The 15,954-nt window shown below is 36.3% G+C and overlaps 1 protein-coding gene across 1 annotated transcript in view; it reads right to left on the bottom strand.

Moving 5' to 3' along the window:
- Window positions 1–15,954, bottom strand: part of LOC145689883 (GTPase-activating Rap/Ran-GAP domain-like protein 3) — a 641,847-nt gene that overhangs the window by 80,419 nt on the left and 545,474 nt on the right. Inside the window, exons 10-12 of the mRNA XM_081764181.1 lie at window positions 15,075–15,178; window positions 10,031–10,142; window positions 2,026–2,178 (exon numbers count right to left, since the gene is read on the bottom strand). Of these exons, the coding sequence (XP_081620307.1) occupies window positions 2,026–2,178; window positions 10,031–10,142; window positions 15,075–15,178 (369 nt within the window). The remainder of the gene's footprint in view (window positions 1–2,025; window positions 2,179–10,030; window positions 10,143–15,074; window positions 15,179–15,954) is intronic.

Here is a 15,954-nt window from a genome sequence, read left to right as displayed (position 1 = left end):
TGTGGCTAACAGGAATTAGGATATACTTGTGGCTAATAAGTAGTGAAATAAATCTACAGTATTGATATTTGACTGTTACTAATGGGAAGTGCTAACAGAAACAGACAGTGAAATGGAGATATGAATGTATAGGTAATAGGAATTGATCTTAACCTTTAGTTAACAGATAGTGAAATGGAGAAATGAAAGTATAGATAATAGGAATTAATTTTTTCCTTTGGCTAACAGGTAGTAAAAATGGAGAAATGAATATGTAGGTAATAGGAATTGAAATTTAACTTTGGCTAAGAGACAGTGAAATGGAGAAAAGAATGTATAGATAATAGGAATTGAACTTTACCTTTGACTGACAGATAGTGAAGTGAAGAAATTAATCTATGACTAACAGGAATTGATCTTTACCTTCGGCTAACAAACATTGAAATGGAGAAATAAATGTATAGGAAAAAGGAATTTACCTTTGGGTAATAGATAGTGAAATAGAGAATGAAATGAAATCTTTAAGTTTTACGTCCCACGGTTATGCCGGCCAGGCTAAAGGAGACGGTGATGATGAGAAATGAATGAAATGGTGATATGAAGAAAGTGGGAGGAAACGGGAGAACCCAGAGAAAATCCACACACAGGGTTTTGTCCACTACAAAGTTCACTTGGCGGGAGCAGGGTGTGAATCCGAGACCCCATGCATCAGAGGTGAACGCTCAACCATTGAGCCACCGCGGCCTCTATAGTGAAATAGAGTATTGAATCTATATGTAATAGGAATTGAACGTTACTTTTGACTAACAGATAGTGAAAGGGAAAATTGAATTTTTAGGCAATAGGAACTGAACTTTACCTTTGGCTAACAGAAAGTGGAATGGAAAATTGAATCTATAGCTAATAGGAATTTAACTTTTCCTTTAGCAAATATAGGGAATGGAGAGATTAATGTACAGGCAATAGGAATTTATCTTTAAGTGTGCTCAATAGGCAGTATGGGTCTATAGTTAATAAGAATAGAACTTCTCTTGTCGATAATAGGGTGAGATAGGTATAGTAATATTGAGCTTAGCGTGTAACTAACAGGAAGTGAAATGGATCTACAAGCAGTGGTTATTAAGCTTTACATGTGGCTAATAGGATTTGATTTTGATTTTAGGTTTAGCGTTCTTTTAGCAGCAAGGTCATATGAAACGTGGACCACATGAGCTCCCGCCGAAAATCAAACCCAGGTCTCTTACTCCGAAAGCGTATACGGTAACCACTTGTTCACGAGGTGGCTCATGTGGTTAATAGGAAATGGAATAAGATTTGAACTTGCCTGTATCTAAGAGAAAGTGAAATTGATCTATAGACAACAAGTATTGAGCTTTAGCTATGGCTGATATGAAGTGAAATAGGTTTATAGCTAATATGAATTATACTTTCTTGCGGGTAATGAAAAGTTTGAAGAGTCTATGGGTAGCAGAAAGCCAATACCCAGGCCATTTCTTCTATTGAAGCACAAATACCTTGTGGAACACTTAAAGATTAATTCACACACAGTGTGCCATTTCCATACCGTAGTCCACAAGTTTTTTTTCCCAGACTTTGGCATTGAAGATTCATTGGGTTGTCGTTTTCAATTCCGTGTTTGTGCCGTTCCCAACCGTGTCCCGACAGGCCGCCTTGAAGAGAAAGCAGCACGGTCGTGGCTCGTTGGCCGCGATCCTTCGGCTTTCTTCGGAGCACACGAAGCGACACGAAGTTGATCAAAACCAATTGAAATGGTGTGGAAAGCACTAGCGATACGGCACGGCACGACTTTGGCATGGGCACGGCAGACTATATGTAAATTAACCTTAAGTGGGTTTCCCAGTGTACTTCATTATTTTCTAACAACTCTATTTTTTCATGCTTAAACATTTAACTGTCACACTAGTGAAACTAAGTAAAATATCTTGGAATTACCACACAATTAACATCTATCATTATTAGAATTATACTTTATTGTAGATCTAGTTTATAATTAAAGTAAAGAGAAAGAAAAAAAACTGTACTTACATTTGACTAGCAAGAACTCCCTGAATTCCTGATGGTTTTTGAAAACTGGAGGGCAAGGCAGTGAGGGACCAAACAGCGGGACAGATTCTTCTGAGTAAATAGCCAATCGGTAGGCGTCCTCTTCAGGTACATAAGTAACCAATGCGAACACATCTTTGGATACAAGTCAAGGAAAAAATAAAATATGCGAGAAACAATACATATTATTAAAGAATTATATATCTAAGATTGAAACCAACAGAGTGTAGGCAGGCCAGTTGTTACTGATTTGCTTTGCTATTTGGAGATTTTGGGTTCAAATTCGGGATCAGTCTCCCTGGTTGAAATGTTAGCGAATTTTTCTGACTTCCACCATGTGAATGCGGGAAAGGTACCTGTAAATGTTGGCAATAATTGATATCTGTGTGAAGCACGGTGGCTCAGTGGTAGAACACTTAACTTCTGGTGCATGGGATTCCTGGTTCGACCCGTGGCCAAGTAAGTTTGTGGCGGACAATATCGTGTCTGTGGGTTTTTTTGGGGGGGTTACTCCCGTTTCCTTCCTCGTCCTCATTCCACCAATTCTTCCGTCATCATTCACTTACCTTAATCGTCTTCCTTAGCCTAAAGGGCATAATCGTGGGACGTTAAACTAAAAGATTTCATTTCATTTCGTTTTTTTTTTACATCCGTTATTAGCATCAGGGCTAAATAGGACAGGACATACGGTTTTAAGTGGGATCAGAATCTCTACTCATGAGACGGGACTTACTTTTTAAGGTGTGATCAGAATCTCTATTCATGAGACGGGACTTACTTTTAAAGGTGTGATCAGAATCTCTACTCATGAGACGGGACTTACTTTTTAAGGTGTGATCAGAATCTCTACTCATGAGACGGGACTTACTTTTTAAGGTGTGATCAGAATCTCTACTCATGAGACGGGACTTACTTTTTAAGGTGTGATCAGAATCTCTACTCATGAGACGGGACTTACTTTTTAAAGTGGGATCAGAACCACTCCTTATGAGATGAGACTTACTTTTTGAAGTGGGATAAGAACCACTACTTAAAGAAGAACTTACTTTCTAAACTACACGAGGGTCACTACTTATGGGACAGGACTTACTGTTTAAACTGGGATTATAACCATTACTTATGAGACGGGACTTACTTTATACAGAACAACAATTTGTAAGACGGGACTTACTTTTTACCGAACAACAATTTGTAAGACGGGACTTACTTTTTAAAATGGGATCAGAACCATTACTTATAAGACCTGACATGATGTTTAAAGTGGGATCAGAACCACTACTTATCAGACGGGACTTACTGTTTAAAATGGGATCAGAACCATTACTTATGAGATGAGACTTACTTTTTAAAGTGGTATCAGAACCACTACTTATGAGACGGGACTTAGTTTTTAAAGTGAGATCAGAACCACTACTTATGAGGCGGGACTTAGTTTTTAAAGTGAGATCAGAACCACTACTTATGAGGCGGGACTTAGTTTTTAAAGTGAGATCAGAACCACAACCTATGAAACAGGATTTACTTTTTCAAATGGAATCAGAACCATTACTTGCGTATATACACACCAAGGCAAGTACATTACCAGGAATCAAACTATAGATCACGTGAACAGAAAGTATGTGGATTAATCACTCAGTCGCGAAAACATCAATTAGTATTTTTATTAATGTCGATTGTTAACGATTCTATTTAAATAAATGCACTGTAAAAAAATCCGTTTTCTGGGCAGCGGTATGTTGTATAAATATACGGAATCCACATGTTTACTATGGAAATCTGTACGGAGCATAGGCTATCATACGCTACATACATACATACTGCCTTTTTCCGGTTACATAATGCCGCCGCAGGATGTCTGATATCTAACAGTATGTGAGGTCCTGACCGCTTATATACAGTTCTTATTTTCATGCGGAAAGTAATTGTAAGAAACACCGGTCGATGATCACTTATACTGATAATATTATAACACATACGTTTTTTCACTTACACGTTTCCTCCGGGATGATACATATAGTTGTACACTCATGTCCAAAATTATTCTCACATGTCTATAAATATGTTGTTATAGGAATATAATTTGATAACTAAATCGCCCGGTGTTTCTTACAATTTTAATATGTGTATAATCGGCAAAGACATGCATGTGCTAAATTTCATGTCAAAAGAGCAATACAACTTTCTTGCCCATTTTAGCAACATCTTGTTTTACTCATTCTAATTTTCGTATTTGTAATTCTTTTCCTATGAAAATTACCACAAACATACGAGTTCCCGATAATACACATAGTATGAGTATTAAAAGTACCCTGCAAAATCATTATTAAATTATATTCTTAGAAGAAGACAGTTACAGATATGCGAAAATCATTTTGGACATGAGTGTACATAAAGGCAAGTACATCACCAGGAAACAAACTATAGATCACGTGCACAGGAAGTATATGCCTTATCACTCAGCCAAGAAAACCAAACTCCCATTAGTACAATGTATTTTTTATTGATATCGTTTGTTAATTATTGTATTTAAATTAGTGGTATTTATAAGAGAAAGAATAAATAAAATTTGGTGATGAAGACAGTATAGAAAAACCACGGAAAATATTTCCATGTATAGCATATAGATAAGATAACCACCGTTAAAGTCAACGTTATACGTTAATCCGTCACCAAACTCAGGCGGATTCACCGTTATCCGTTAACATATAACTCCATTAACAAACTCACGCGAGATAATCTCTCCAGTTAACTGTTCCAAACAACAGAATTAAAGAATTCGAATCCATTCGAGAGTTATAGTGCGGAATAACGGACGTACTTACTAACAACACAACCTTATAAATCTCACTACGTGATCCTGTTAATTACCAATAGGAAACAAAAAAAAAAAAAAAAAACGGATTTGTTGTGTTTGAATTCTTGTCCAATATCATCACAGGTGAAACGAGAAATCGTGGCTTTATCAACATCAAGAAATAAAGAAACGACTAAGCTCTAACAAAAAGATCAACTCACTGTACAAAAGCTACACAGGTAATTTTGCATCCGACATATTGTACAAATAAGGATTTGTGTATTGCGAATTCTTTTCCAGGAATTTTATCATCGCCCTTGATATTTTATTGGCAACAGCCCGGACGCCTTGCGAAGCAATTCAAGGATATTGACCTGATGCATAAAATACTGCTACAACAAGATAATGCATCCTACCTTCCGCAGAGGTTGTATTATTTCACATCCACCTTACTCCCTCGATTTTGCGCTCATGGAATTCCATTTTTATCGCTCTCTATTCAACAACTTTCAAGGAAACTCCTTCGCAAACGAATAGTTCTTTAAATTAAGCTTGGAAACTTCTTTAACTTCAAATTGCCCAATTTATTCAGGCGTGAACTCAAAACATTGCCTCAGCACTGGAAAACAATTCTCGACAATGAACGAAAAGGTACTACATAGCAGGAACACATCTACGGGATGCCTACTGCTTACGGACCCCTCCTCCCAAAAACTTTCTAACACAATATACATTTGTACACTCTCAATAAAACTTTACTTGTTTAACAGGGAAATGATTGAAGTAGCACCGACATTTCATCTTGCACTTCATCTCTATGCTTTCTCTTATGAAAACAATCGAGTACTATCATTTTCCTCATTACTTATAGTCTTTTCAGCTGCATAATAATACCCGTTCAATACTGCATAAGTTCCAGGGGCGGACTGGCAACCATAGGGCCCACCCTGCTAAACTGAAATGAGGGCCCACTGTATAAAGATGTAAAAAATGTACTTGGCATTCTTCATATGTATTACCGTCTATCTTCGAATCCATAAATAGTCAGGGCTCGAGTCGAACCTCCTTGAGTCACAGGTCGGGTCAGGGCTCCTCTAGCCACGGGTCGGCCCTGGCCAACTTATGAGTCGTTTCGGCTAAAACCTATTCGGGTCATGAGTCGGGCTGGGTTGACGTTCAACTCGACCCGACCCTCTCAACCCGAGAAGGATTTAGCCGAAACGGCGCATAAGAAAGTTGACCCGAGCCGATCCGTGGCTAGAGCAGCCCTGACCCTAGCGTAGGTGACTTGACCCGACCCGTGTCTCAGGCAGGCTTGACTCGACCCCTGACCCATGAAAGCCTGATCTGACCCGTTTGAAAGCACTACGCGGCAGCAAACAGTTCAGTTAATTTCGTGTTCGCCTGTTAAAGTTGTGTAATTTCAGGTAAAAATAGCCATAAAAGATAAGCTACAATTGACTGAAATCATCCAAAGACGTGGTGTATACATTATAATTTATAAAAACCTTAGACGGAAAAACAAAACAAAACAAAAAAAAAACTACCTGGCAACTGTCCTGCAGTACTCGAATGAGTCACATTACGTTCATTTGTTTCTTGGGGCTTCACAGATTCAAATAGCCTACGTTGTTTTGGGTCAGATGCAGCTTTTTGTAAATCACATCATCGTTTGTGTTCTCGCTTTTTAGCATCACTTTTATATTTACAGTAATCTTACAATCACTCCTACCATCCATACTGACACAACCACATCTGTCTTCCGCGACAAACGACACGTAACTGGTGTTCCAATAATTGAATTGCTGCTATCGGATTTGCTCTTCGATGTAATATACAAATAAAACACGAGCCGAGGGCAGCAACTTCATAGTAATTGTTTGAAGTTTGTATAAAACAATCGTTGATAGTGGCGACTAATTTCTTTTCGCTTTACCGCACTGAAAAAAAAAAAAAAAAAAAAACGAAGCCTGATCCGATTTCTTTCTTCGAAGCTTGGTCTGAGGACAATGCAGTTCAAAAGCGTTCCGGCTCCACCTCCACTTTCCACAATAACAATATCTACGAAACTATTGTTTCTTTAAAACATCACCACTTGCCAGCTTGTAAAAGGATCGGAGTAGACAACGGTATCCAAATCCAATAACAGCCTGAAATCTACTGTGTTTCTTATATTTAAAAAAGTAGTAGTTAACGTGCTCGTTTTTAACAGCTGCTGTATCACAAACCCCGCAATGTTTTAGGGCCTGATTGGGCGATTCTCAGCGTTACGCACGGGACATTTGTACACAAAAACTGCTTTTTTAAACAAAAATGTATTTTCAAATAAAATAAAAAGCATGTCAAAATTAGAAGGAAAATTATTAGCGCATAGTTAAGTAAAATGAAACACTCAAAACAATTTCAACTTTGAGTTATAAGCCAAAATTAAGCGTTACGCACGGGACTCAGACAAAAAGCTCATTTGACAACCTCAGTTTCATTGGTCATTCTCTGCGATTTATGATAGCATTTCCATTTTGTATGCCATCACTTATGTTCTACAATCATTCTTCTTACTGTGCATTATATTTTTAAATTGAAAAATATAATTTAATTAGTTTCCCATTGTGTTTTCTTTTTCGACTCACCGTTACGCACGGGACAGAAAAGTAACCATGCAATTGTTTGGTTGTTCTAATACTATTCTTATGCAATATCCTTACTAAAGAGATTGATATTTTAAGATTAACATTTGGACATTAACAAGCATAAAAAATTGCATCCATAATTTAATTTAAATGAATTAAATTACATTCCAAAGTATCAAAGTCGAACTTTGCTAGGCAACTCGCTTAATGTTATTACCATGTCTTTGAGGTATTTGTCTGAGCGCTGATTGGAGGCGTTCAAACCACATAAGCTGTACAATTGTTGAGCTGTCGATCCTCTGTGCTGCCTACTAAACGTTTAGTCGTTTGACCGTTGCCATTGTCAGGTGAAATGTGGGAAAGTCAATTGAAGGGAAAGAGTTGGTTTTTGGTTATTTGGTATGATTGTTTGTTACTTCATAGTGAAGATTTGCTTTAGGGTGAGTTTTTTTAAATAAGTAATATGGATTCACAGGCAAGTAACTCTGTTCCAAGTAATATTGTCAGTGATGAACTAAATCAATCAACAAAAGCAATCAGTGGCGCTGAAATGGCTAGAAAATATACACTTAAATATAGGAACAAGGTGAGACAGAAAAATAAAGTGAGGATGCAGCGTTATAGACAAGTTAAAAGATTAACTTTTTTACTCTCACGTTTCTTTTGCGAAACTCATTCCGCATTGTTTGCTATTTAGAAGAGGAAAACACTCTAAAATGTGAAGAACAAGGTAATTCAAGTTAGATTGGTTCAAGAAAAACGAAAAGAGTACCAGTGTACAGAATGATATATTCATCAAATGATGAGAGCGACATTAATTCAGAATACAACTTTGAAGACTATGTTCATAATGATATTCCAACCTTCCAACTGTCGAGGTCAGAATGGACAATATTAAACCAGGTGTAATTTTCCTAGTGAAATTTGATTGTGGTTCTTCCAGAAATAGGATTAAATATCAGTATGTATGTGTCTGAAAGTGATGTAGAAGAAGATGAGGACATTAGAGTAACAAATCCGAAATACATAGACAGCAGTTGTACGAAGTTTTGTATTGATGAACTCATTTGGTCAAGTTTTAAATATACTTAAAGCACCAAATTTGCGGATAAAGGGTAAAAAAATATACTATAAAATTCCAGAACCAATAGCCGTTTTTGTAAAGAACTTAAAGAGTGTTGAAGAGAATCCATTCGTCCCCAACAAGACTGTCGAACCAACTTAGATACCTACCTTTGTAATAAAAAGAAAAAAAAATGTGATTTATCATGATAATTCGTTTTTGAGCTACGTGGTAAATGTTTCTATGTAACTTAACGTAAACTATTTTGGTAGTTATGTTTAGTTATATTTGATTTAGTTTCTCTCAGCAAATTTATGTTTCTTTGAGTTAATATAAAAGTTCATTCTTCATTGTTTAATCTCAATAACAATAAACACGTATTGAAACCTGAATAACTTGATTTTATTCACTTTCTTGCATAAATCTGTAAATGTCCCGTGCGTAACGTTACGCACGGGACAACATTTCGATAACGCATAAAATAAATAAGGGTGATAATAAACAAATTTAATAAGTACCACTAACAGGCTAATAATAATTCTACTTTGGACCAAAAGTTTCAATACTTTATCTTCTACAATTACAAAAGAAACACGAAAAATACATGTTTTCCGTTACGCACGGGACAGCGAAACATGAAATGAGAAAACTACGATTTTTGCCTACCAGAATCAAACATTAATTAAAACAAAATTATCAAATTTTTGCCAAAGGCTCACTTCATATTTTTTGCTATTGTTCATATAATTACAGATTTAGAATTTAGTTTGAAAGTTATTTGAAAATTGGGATATGTAAACAGCATTGAGCGTGGTGTAGAACAGATAAAGTTTATGTGGTCAAAACCTAGTAAATATATTTTTCAAAAAGATTTTAAATGTCTCAGTATATAGTTACACTATTTCTTAATAGAAAAACATAAACATCATAGTTTCAAATTAATTTTGAAAATTTACTAACAATGGACCACTTGCCAGAGAATCGCCCGATTATCTCATAAATGGAACCTTTTCAAGTCGATAAACGTGAAGAAGAATAAGGTCTGTTCATGAAAGTTTGACTTTACGTTTTTTTTATGCAAAACACTAGTTTGCGGGAGTTACCCTGCCATATTTTTTATGCTGGTGGGTTTAATTGAGCACATCTTATTAAAATTGGTGGAGGGGGCCCACCTGTTTGGGGGGCCCACCCTGCATTTGCAGGGTAGCAGGGTGGGCCAGTCCGCCCCTGATAAGTTCTACATACTAGTGGATTGTAGTTTTGGATCCCTTTCCCCAATATATGGACTCCTACTAACAAAAATCACTGCTTGCTGCGTAGTGATTAGTTTTTAGTTTATGTTCGTCTGAAATAAAGTACAGACACAAAAGTTCACAACGATAAAAAAAAAAAAAAATGCTTTAAACTTATGCATCAATCTAATATTAATTCAAAACATCAATACTTACTGTCTGATACATACAATCACTTGTATTTTTATTGATGCAATGGAAAGGATACGAGTAAATTGGGATTTAATAAAAGACGGGTTGAAATGGGACATCTGTCCGGGCCCACCGTCCAAGAAAACTATATTTACTATGTCATTTCCTATATGCCTCTTGCGTTCTACCTGGAAAACATAAGAAAAAAACTCATTTTATACCATGAAGCTTGAAAGACTACAATCATAAAATCTGAATGCTATGTATTTATTGGATAAGTTGGCTATATAGATTCTAAAAACTAATAAAATGACTTATGAACATTACTCTTATGGTACCTTGCAAAGTAGAAGCGAGGGAAGGGCTTTTCTTAAGTTGGAGGATTATTTCGTTTATCTTTGACCTTGTTATAAACTTGAAGCTAAAAGGAAACACCTATCATGATTCATGAAAATAGGAAAAGCCTTAAAAGGTTAAGAAAAAAAAAGGTGATGTCCACAGATGTAAAGTTAATTTGGCAAAGTTCATGTGGTTGAGGTTTATACGGTAAAATCCATGTTATTGATGCCCATATAGAGAAATCTACAGAGTTGAGGTCCATATGACAAAAGTCCATATGAAGTTGAAGTCAAGTGATCGAGATGACCATTAAACAAGCCATTTTATTCCACTCCATGTTGGTGAAATATACCACCCAAGTAGCAACTGGCAAAGTTCACGGGGTCTAGGCCCATGTGGCATTTCCATGCAATTGAGGTATATATGGCAGAGTCCATGTAGTTAAAGCCCATATAGTAAAGTCCCCATGCAAGTCCATAGTAAAGTCCACGAGGCTGTGCTCCATACGGCAAAGACCATAGGGTTAAAGTCAAGTGACCGAGATGATTATTAAGAAAAACTCTTTTATTCCACTCCATGTTTGTGAAATATATCACCCAAGTAGCAGCTGGCAAAGTACACCAAGTCGAGGTCTATGTAGCATTGCCGATGGGGTTGAGGTCTATATTCCCAAGTCCATTTGGTTGAGGTCCATATGGTAAAGTTCATGGGATTGAAGGTCATATGACAAAGTCTATGAGGTTGAAGTCGAGTGAGCGAGATGTCCATTAAACAAAACTTCTTCTTCTACTTAAATGTTGGGGAAATACCAACCAAGTAGCAACTTGGTGAGTTCACGGTGTCGAGATTTATGTGAGGTTGTCCATGGAGTTGAAATCTATATCCATGGATCTAAGTCCACGTGTTTAAGGCCCGTCCACAGAAGTCCATATGCAAAGTTCACGAGGTTGAGACCTAAGTTCATGGGGATTGAAGTTAAGTGACCGCGATGACCACTAAACAAACTCTTTTCTTCCAGTAGTAGAAGGTCTGGGAAATATGTACCCAACTAATGACATAAGATTTCTACGTAAATATGAGGTGCTACTGTATAATCGACAATCAGTGTGAAGGGCTGTTGACTCAGGTGAAAGCAAAAATTTTACAGCTGCTCCGCATGGTGTCGCTACTATTCGTAGTAAACCTAATTGATCCAGAGTTGCGCTGCATAGTATTATCACTCGCTGAGAATGTCGAAGTTGACTCTCATGTAATCAACAGTTTTACAGTTGCACCGCATGGCATCGCAACTGTCGGTTGTAAACGTAATTGATCAAGAGTTACGCCGCATTATGTCGCTTCTGTCAGTAGTAAATGTAAATGATCCAGAGTTACAATTTCCGTTTTATTACACTAGAGTCGCTGGTAGAGTGAATGGATAGTCAAATACGTAGTGCAGTAATTTAAACATACTTCTTAAACTTGAAAATGTACGAGGGTATTTACGAAAGTTTCCGGCCCGAGATAGAATATTACGCCACTGGCAATAAGCCGTCCATGACATTTTAGTGTCATTTATAGAATAAACAATGTGTCGGCTTCAACTGTCTAGCTGCGTCGGTTCATTGAAAGCAGTCATTTGAATCATTCACTGCATGTTGAGATCTTATTGCATGATGATGCTCCAGTCCACACGATTGTTGTTCCCAAGGCTGCAGTGATAGACTATGGATTCAAGGAAATTCAGTCCCACCCTACAGCTCAAATTTAGCACTGCAGCCTTAGCAATAATAATCGTATAGACTAGAGCAGGGAGCAAAATTTCCGGTCGCCATTAGCGACTAGAAATTTATTGCTGGCGGTCAGTGTTCAGTAGGAATGGTTTCTACCTACACTCACAGGCAGGAGTTCCAGAGTATAAGACGAAATTTAATCAAGAATGTAAAAATGTTATATAACAGAACGGTTTCAATCTGTATTATCATAGATAGTTCTGTCCCTTCATATATTTGACACTTTGAGTTGGCTTCCTAAAGGAAAAATCCTTGAATTTGGTGTGGAAGAAATAAAACTGCTTTTTAAGTACGGTACTTGCAACCAGATTTATACAGTGAAAAAGTAGACCTTGTCTTAGCAGAAAGGACAGAATATAAACTTTCGTTTTCATCAGTGACGTTGAATCAGACACTGAAAAAGATTTACAGTGCAAATTTCATTATAAGATTTCCAAATTTGCTTCCAATTGTTACATTTTGTCCAGTTTTACCTGTAAAAACTGCTTCATGTGAGAAAGGTTTCAGAAGTCTCACCAGAGTTAAAGAGTGCGTACAGTAATTCACCGAAGACTGACACACTGGATGATTTGCTGACAACTTCCATCAACGGCACTTCAGTTAAGGACTTTTATTCGAAAACTGCAATCGATAATTGGTACTTCAGTGCAGAGACAGAGGGAGCGTTACACAAACGTAAAGTCTTAAGTTTTTTTTGTTAGCATGTATATGAATTGTCTAATTCAAAATTGATTATCCTGAATCTAATTGTCTGGTTTTGAAATTTTATGCCCTGATGTAATCTCTTTCTTTGTCAAACCAAATGCGGAGGGGGGGACCTCTCATAATTTGTACTTGAGAAATACTGGCGGCCATGATTTTTGGATTGGCGAGTGCGTCTGACCTTGAAATATTTGCGCCCTAGACTAGAGCATTATCATTCAGAAAGAGCTCAACTGATTCAAATGACTGCCTCCAACGAACTGATGTTGCTAGACAGTTGAAACTGACACTCTATTTCTTGCATAGATGGTACTGGTGCTATATGGCACGAACAGCTTATTAAATCTTCCCCTGGTGTGATATTTCGGTGCGAGACCGGAAAACTTTTGACATTGTCCTCGTAGATTTACAAGTTCAAGTCACAACTTATTTAGGTACATTATAGTAAATGTCACAACAACATCACGCAAATCTCGAAGCAGGGTACGTGTGGTCAGCTCCTAAAGAGTTCCATCGACATTTTTTGCTTGGAAGCTTTCCAGATGACTCCTTTTTTTCGTTCATGAACTTTGCCTCTTGTTTTTATGAAGTTGAGTTAACGCTGTACTACCAAACCTAATTTCTTCACACATTACCTGGAATTGTCGGGCCAGTGTAACTACAGCGTTGGCATTAAAAATGCTAATTCTTAACAGTACACAGCCATGATAATAGATGTCGCTAGCTCCCTGCCTGATGTCAATAACAGATGTCGCTAGTATGCAGGTAATTTGTAGGTTTAAACTATTGTGACAATTTAATTACAAATTTAAAACTGGATTCTTTCAATTTAATTATTTCAAGACAGGACACAAGACGTAATCATATTTTGATGTGAACATTAATGTTTGTGTATTTCCACAACAGTATATTTTATGACGGCTTAATTGCGACTTAAAATGTATTGTTTCAATTCGATTCTTTGAAAATTGATAATGATAATGCTGAATATAAGCGTCCTCTGCTGTTTATTATTAGGACAAGTAAAGAATCACAGCTTTTAATTGAACATGAACTCGATTTTTAACCTATAGTGTAGAGAAGGTCGAAGGTTTGGGCCTAGCAAATAGTAATATTTTTTCTTTAAAAAAATGTTTTGTTTTAAAAAAGTAGCAAACGAAATTAAACAAATTCTAATGAAAAGTGCAAAAATAATTACTTTAATGCTTTGTTTCTCTTTATGTAAAAAGAAAAGCATGGGGGAGCGTTCTCATACACGATCAATTTATAAATTCTTTATTTCTCATGCTTAACTGTACATGATACTGCTCCTCATGCTTTTCTTTTGAACCATGCATAAGTATTTTTTTTTTTTTGAAGTACCGGTAATTCTCTTGAAGGCCGCAGATTTGGGCTTAGCAAGCAGTCATAATATATATTGAAATACTTTCTTTAAAAAAAAAGTAAACAAAATAAAACAGATCGTAATGAAAAGTATAAAAGCGCCTTTGGACCGGGTTCGATTCCCGGCGGGAGCTCATGTCGTTCGGATTCCACGTTAATCAGTAGGTCCACGTCTCATATAGCCTCGCTGCTGAAAAGGACGTTAAACTCAACTCAACTCAATTCTGCTTCCAAGAAAATTATTTTTCGATCTAAGCATGACTTTAAAAAAAGCATGGGGAGCACTCTAATATACAATCAAATAATAAATCCTTTATTTCTCATGCTTAATTCTACATGCTAGTGTTTCTTATGCTTTTCTCTTTAACCATTCATAAGTATATATATATTCTAAAAAATATTCTTTTGAAAACAGATTTTCTAAAACACTTTAGTACCATTTGTTTTATTTTAATTGTTAACTTTTTAAAAGAAAACACGTTTTTTAAAAATATTATTTTATTTTTTATTGTTTAGTATGATTTGATTTTATTTCTATTTTTTTAAACATGCTTTTCAAAAATGTTTCATTTTATTTTTTTAAATGTGCTATGAAAAAAAAAATCATGTAAATGTGAAATTTTATTTGAACTTGTGAATGTAATAATAATATAGACCTGTGTGAACTAGATAATTCCGTTTTACTCAAGGGTAAAGCTGGTAGCATACGAAAAGACTGATATAGATCTTTGAAATGAAACAAGATAATAAAATATGCAGAAAAATATATATAAAAAAGTAACAATGGAATATTGTATTGTCGCTATGCAAAATTTCATCATTGAATGACCTAAGAAAAATGAATTACTGGTAAATTAACGTAGCAAGATTTTAGGACAGAGGTTGAACAATTTTAAGTGAAAGAAAATCATGTAAAAACATTACCTGTTGACGGTTATCCTTTGAGTAAGGCAACATAGTTGAAACATGGAACATAATTTCATGGCCTTCGTATATCGTATATACAGAGAAACGACCAGTCATGTCCCCTGCAATTAAACAAAAGAAACTAAATGTAAATATAATACAATAAGATACAAATTAGGCATTTGCAACTTGGGTCAGGGAGTAGGGATGGTCCGACATTGGGGTAACGAGCTCACACTTCTTACCAGAGATGTGCGTCTACGCGTAAAAAACGATAGTTTACGTTTACGTGTCAACTATACGTAGACAATGTAAACAACGTAGACTATGTAGAATATGTCAACAACACGTAATTTAATATGGTGTCGTGGACAATAAAGGAGCTTTCTTTTGTCGTTACCTTGCGAAATTGCGTACAAAATAAAATGCCTAGACCAGCGAATAGTAACTTTCGAATACCTAGTTTCGTCTTGATGAAGGAAAATGAAAAATATTATGCATTTTGTAAATATGCAAGAAAAAATTGGCAAATACAGCATATTCAAGACTGAAAGCTCACAGGTGAGAATTAGTTTTGTAAATTTCATTATAAAAGCAGTGCTCGATCGTTTCCCTAATCTTTCGCTGCGCCGAAGCAAAACAACTGAATGAGGAAATATGAACAAACGAGCAACGAAATTGTTCCTTACATTTGATAGTGGTTGTCTACATAGTCTACACGGGAAAAGGTGTAATGTAGATTACGTATAGATTACAGTAGACAATCGCGTAGACGTAAAATTATAGTTTACGGCACATCACTGCTTCTTACCTTCATTTACGACCTGAATAAGTTTACGTAGGCCCGCAACCAGAGGGGGGCTAGGAGGGCCGGGCCCCCTAAACTTTTTCGTGGCTG

This window comes from Thermobia domestica, chromosome 7, assembly GCF_964235325.1.
Source record: "Thermobia domestica chromosome 7, izTheDome1.hap1.1, whole genome shotgun sequence".
Classification (NCBI taxonomy): Eukaryota; Metazoa; Arthropoda; class Insecta; order Zygentoma; family Lepismatidae; genus Thermobia; species Thermobia domestica.
The sequence above is the reverse complement of the archived record's forward strand: the minus strand, read 5'-3'. Positions and strand labels throughout refer to the sequence as shown.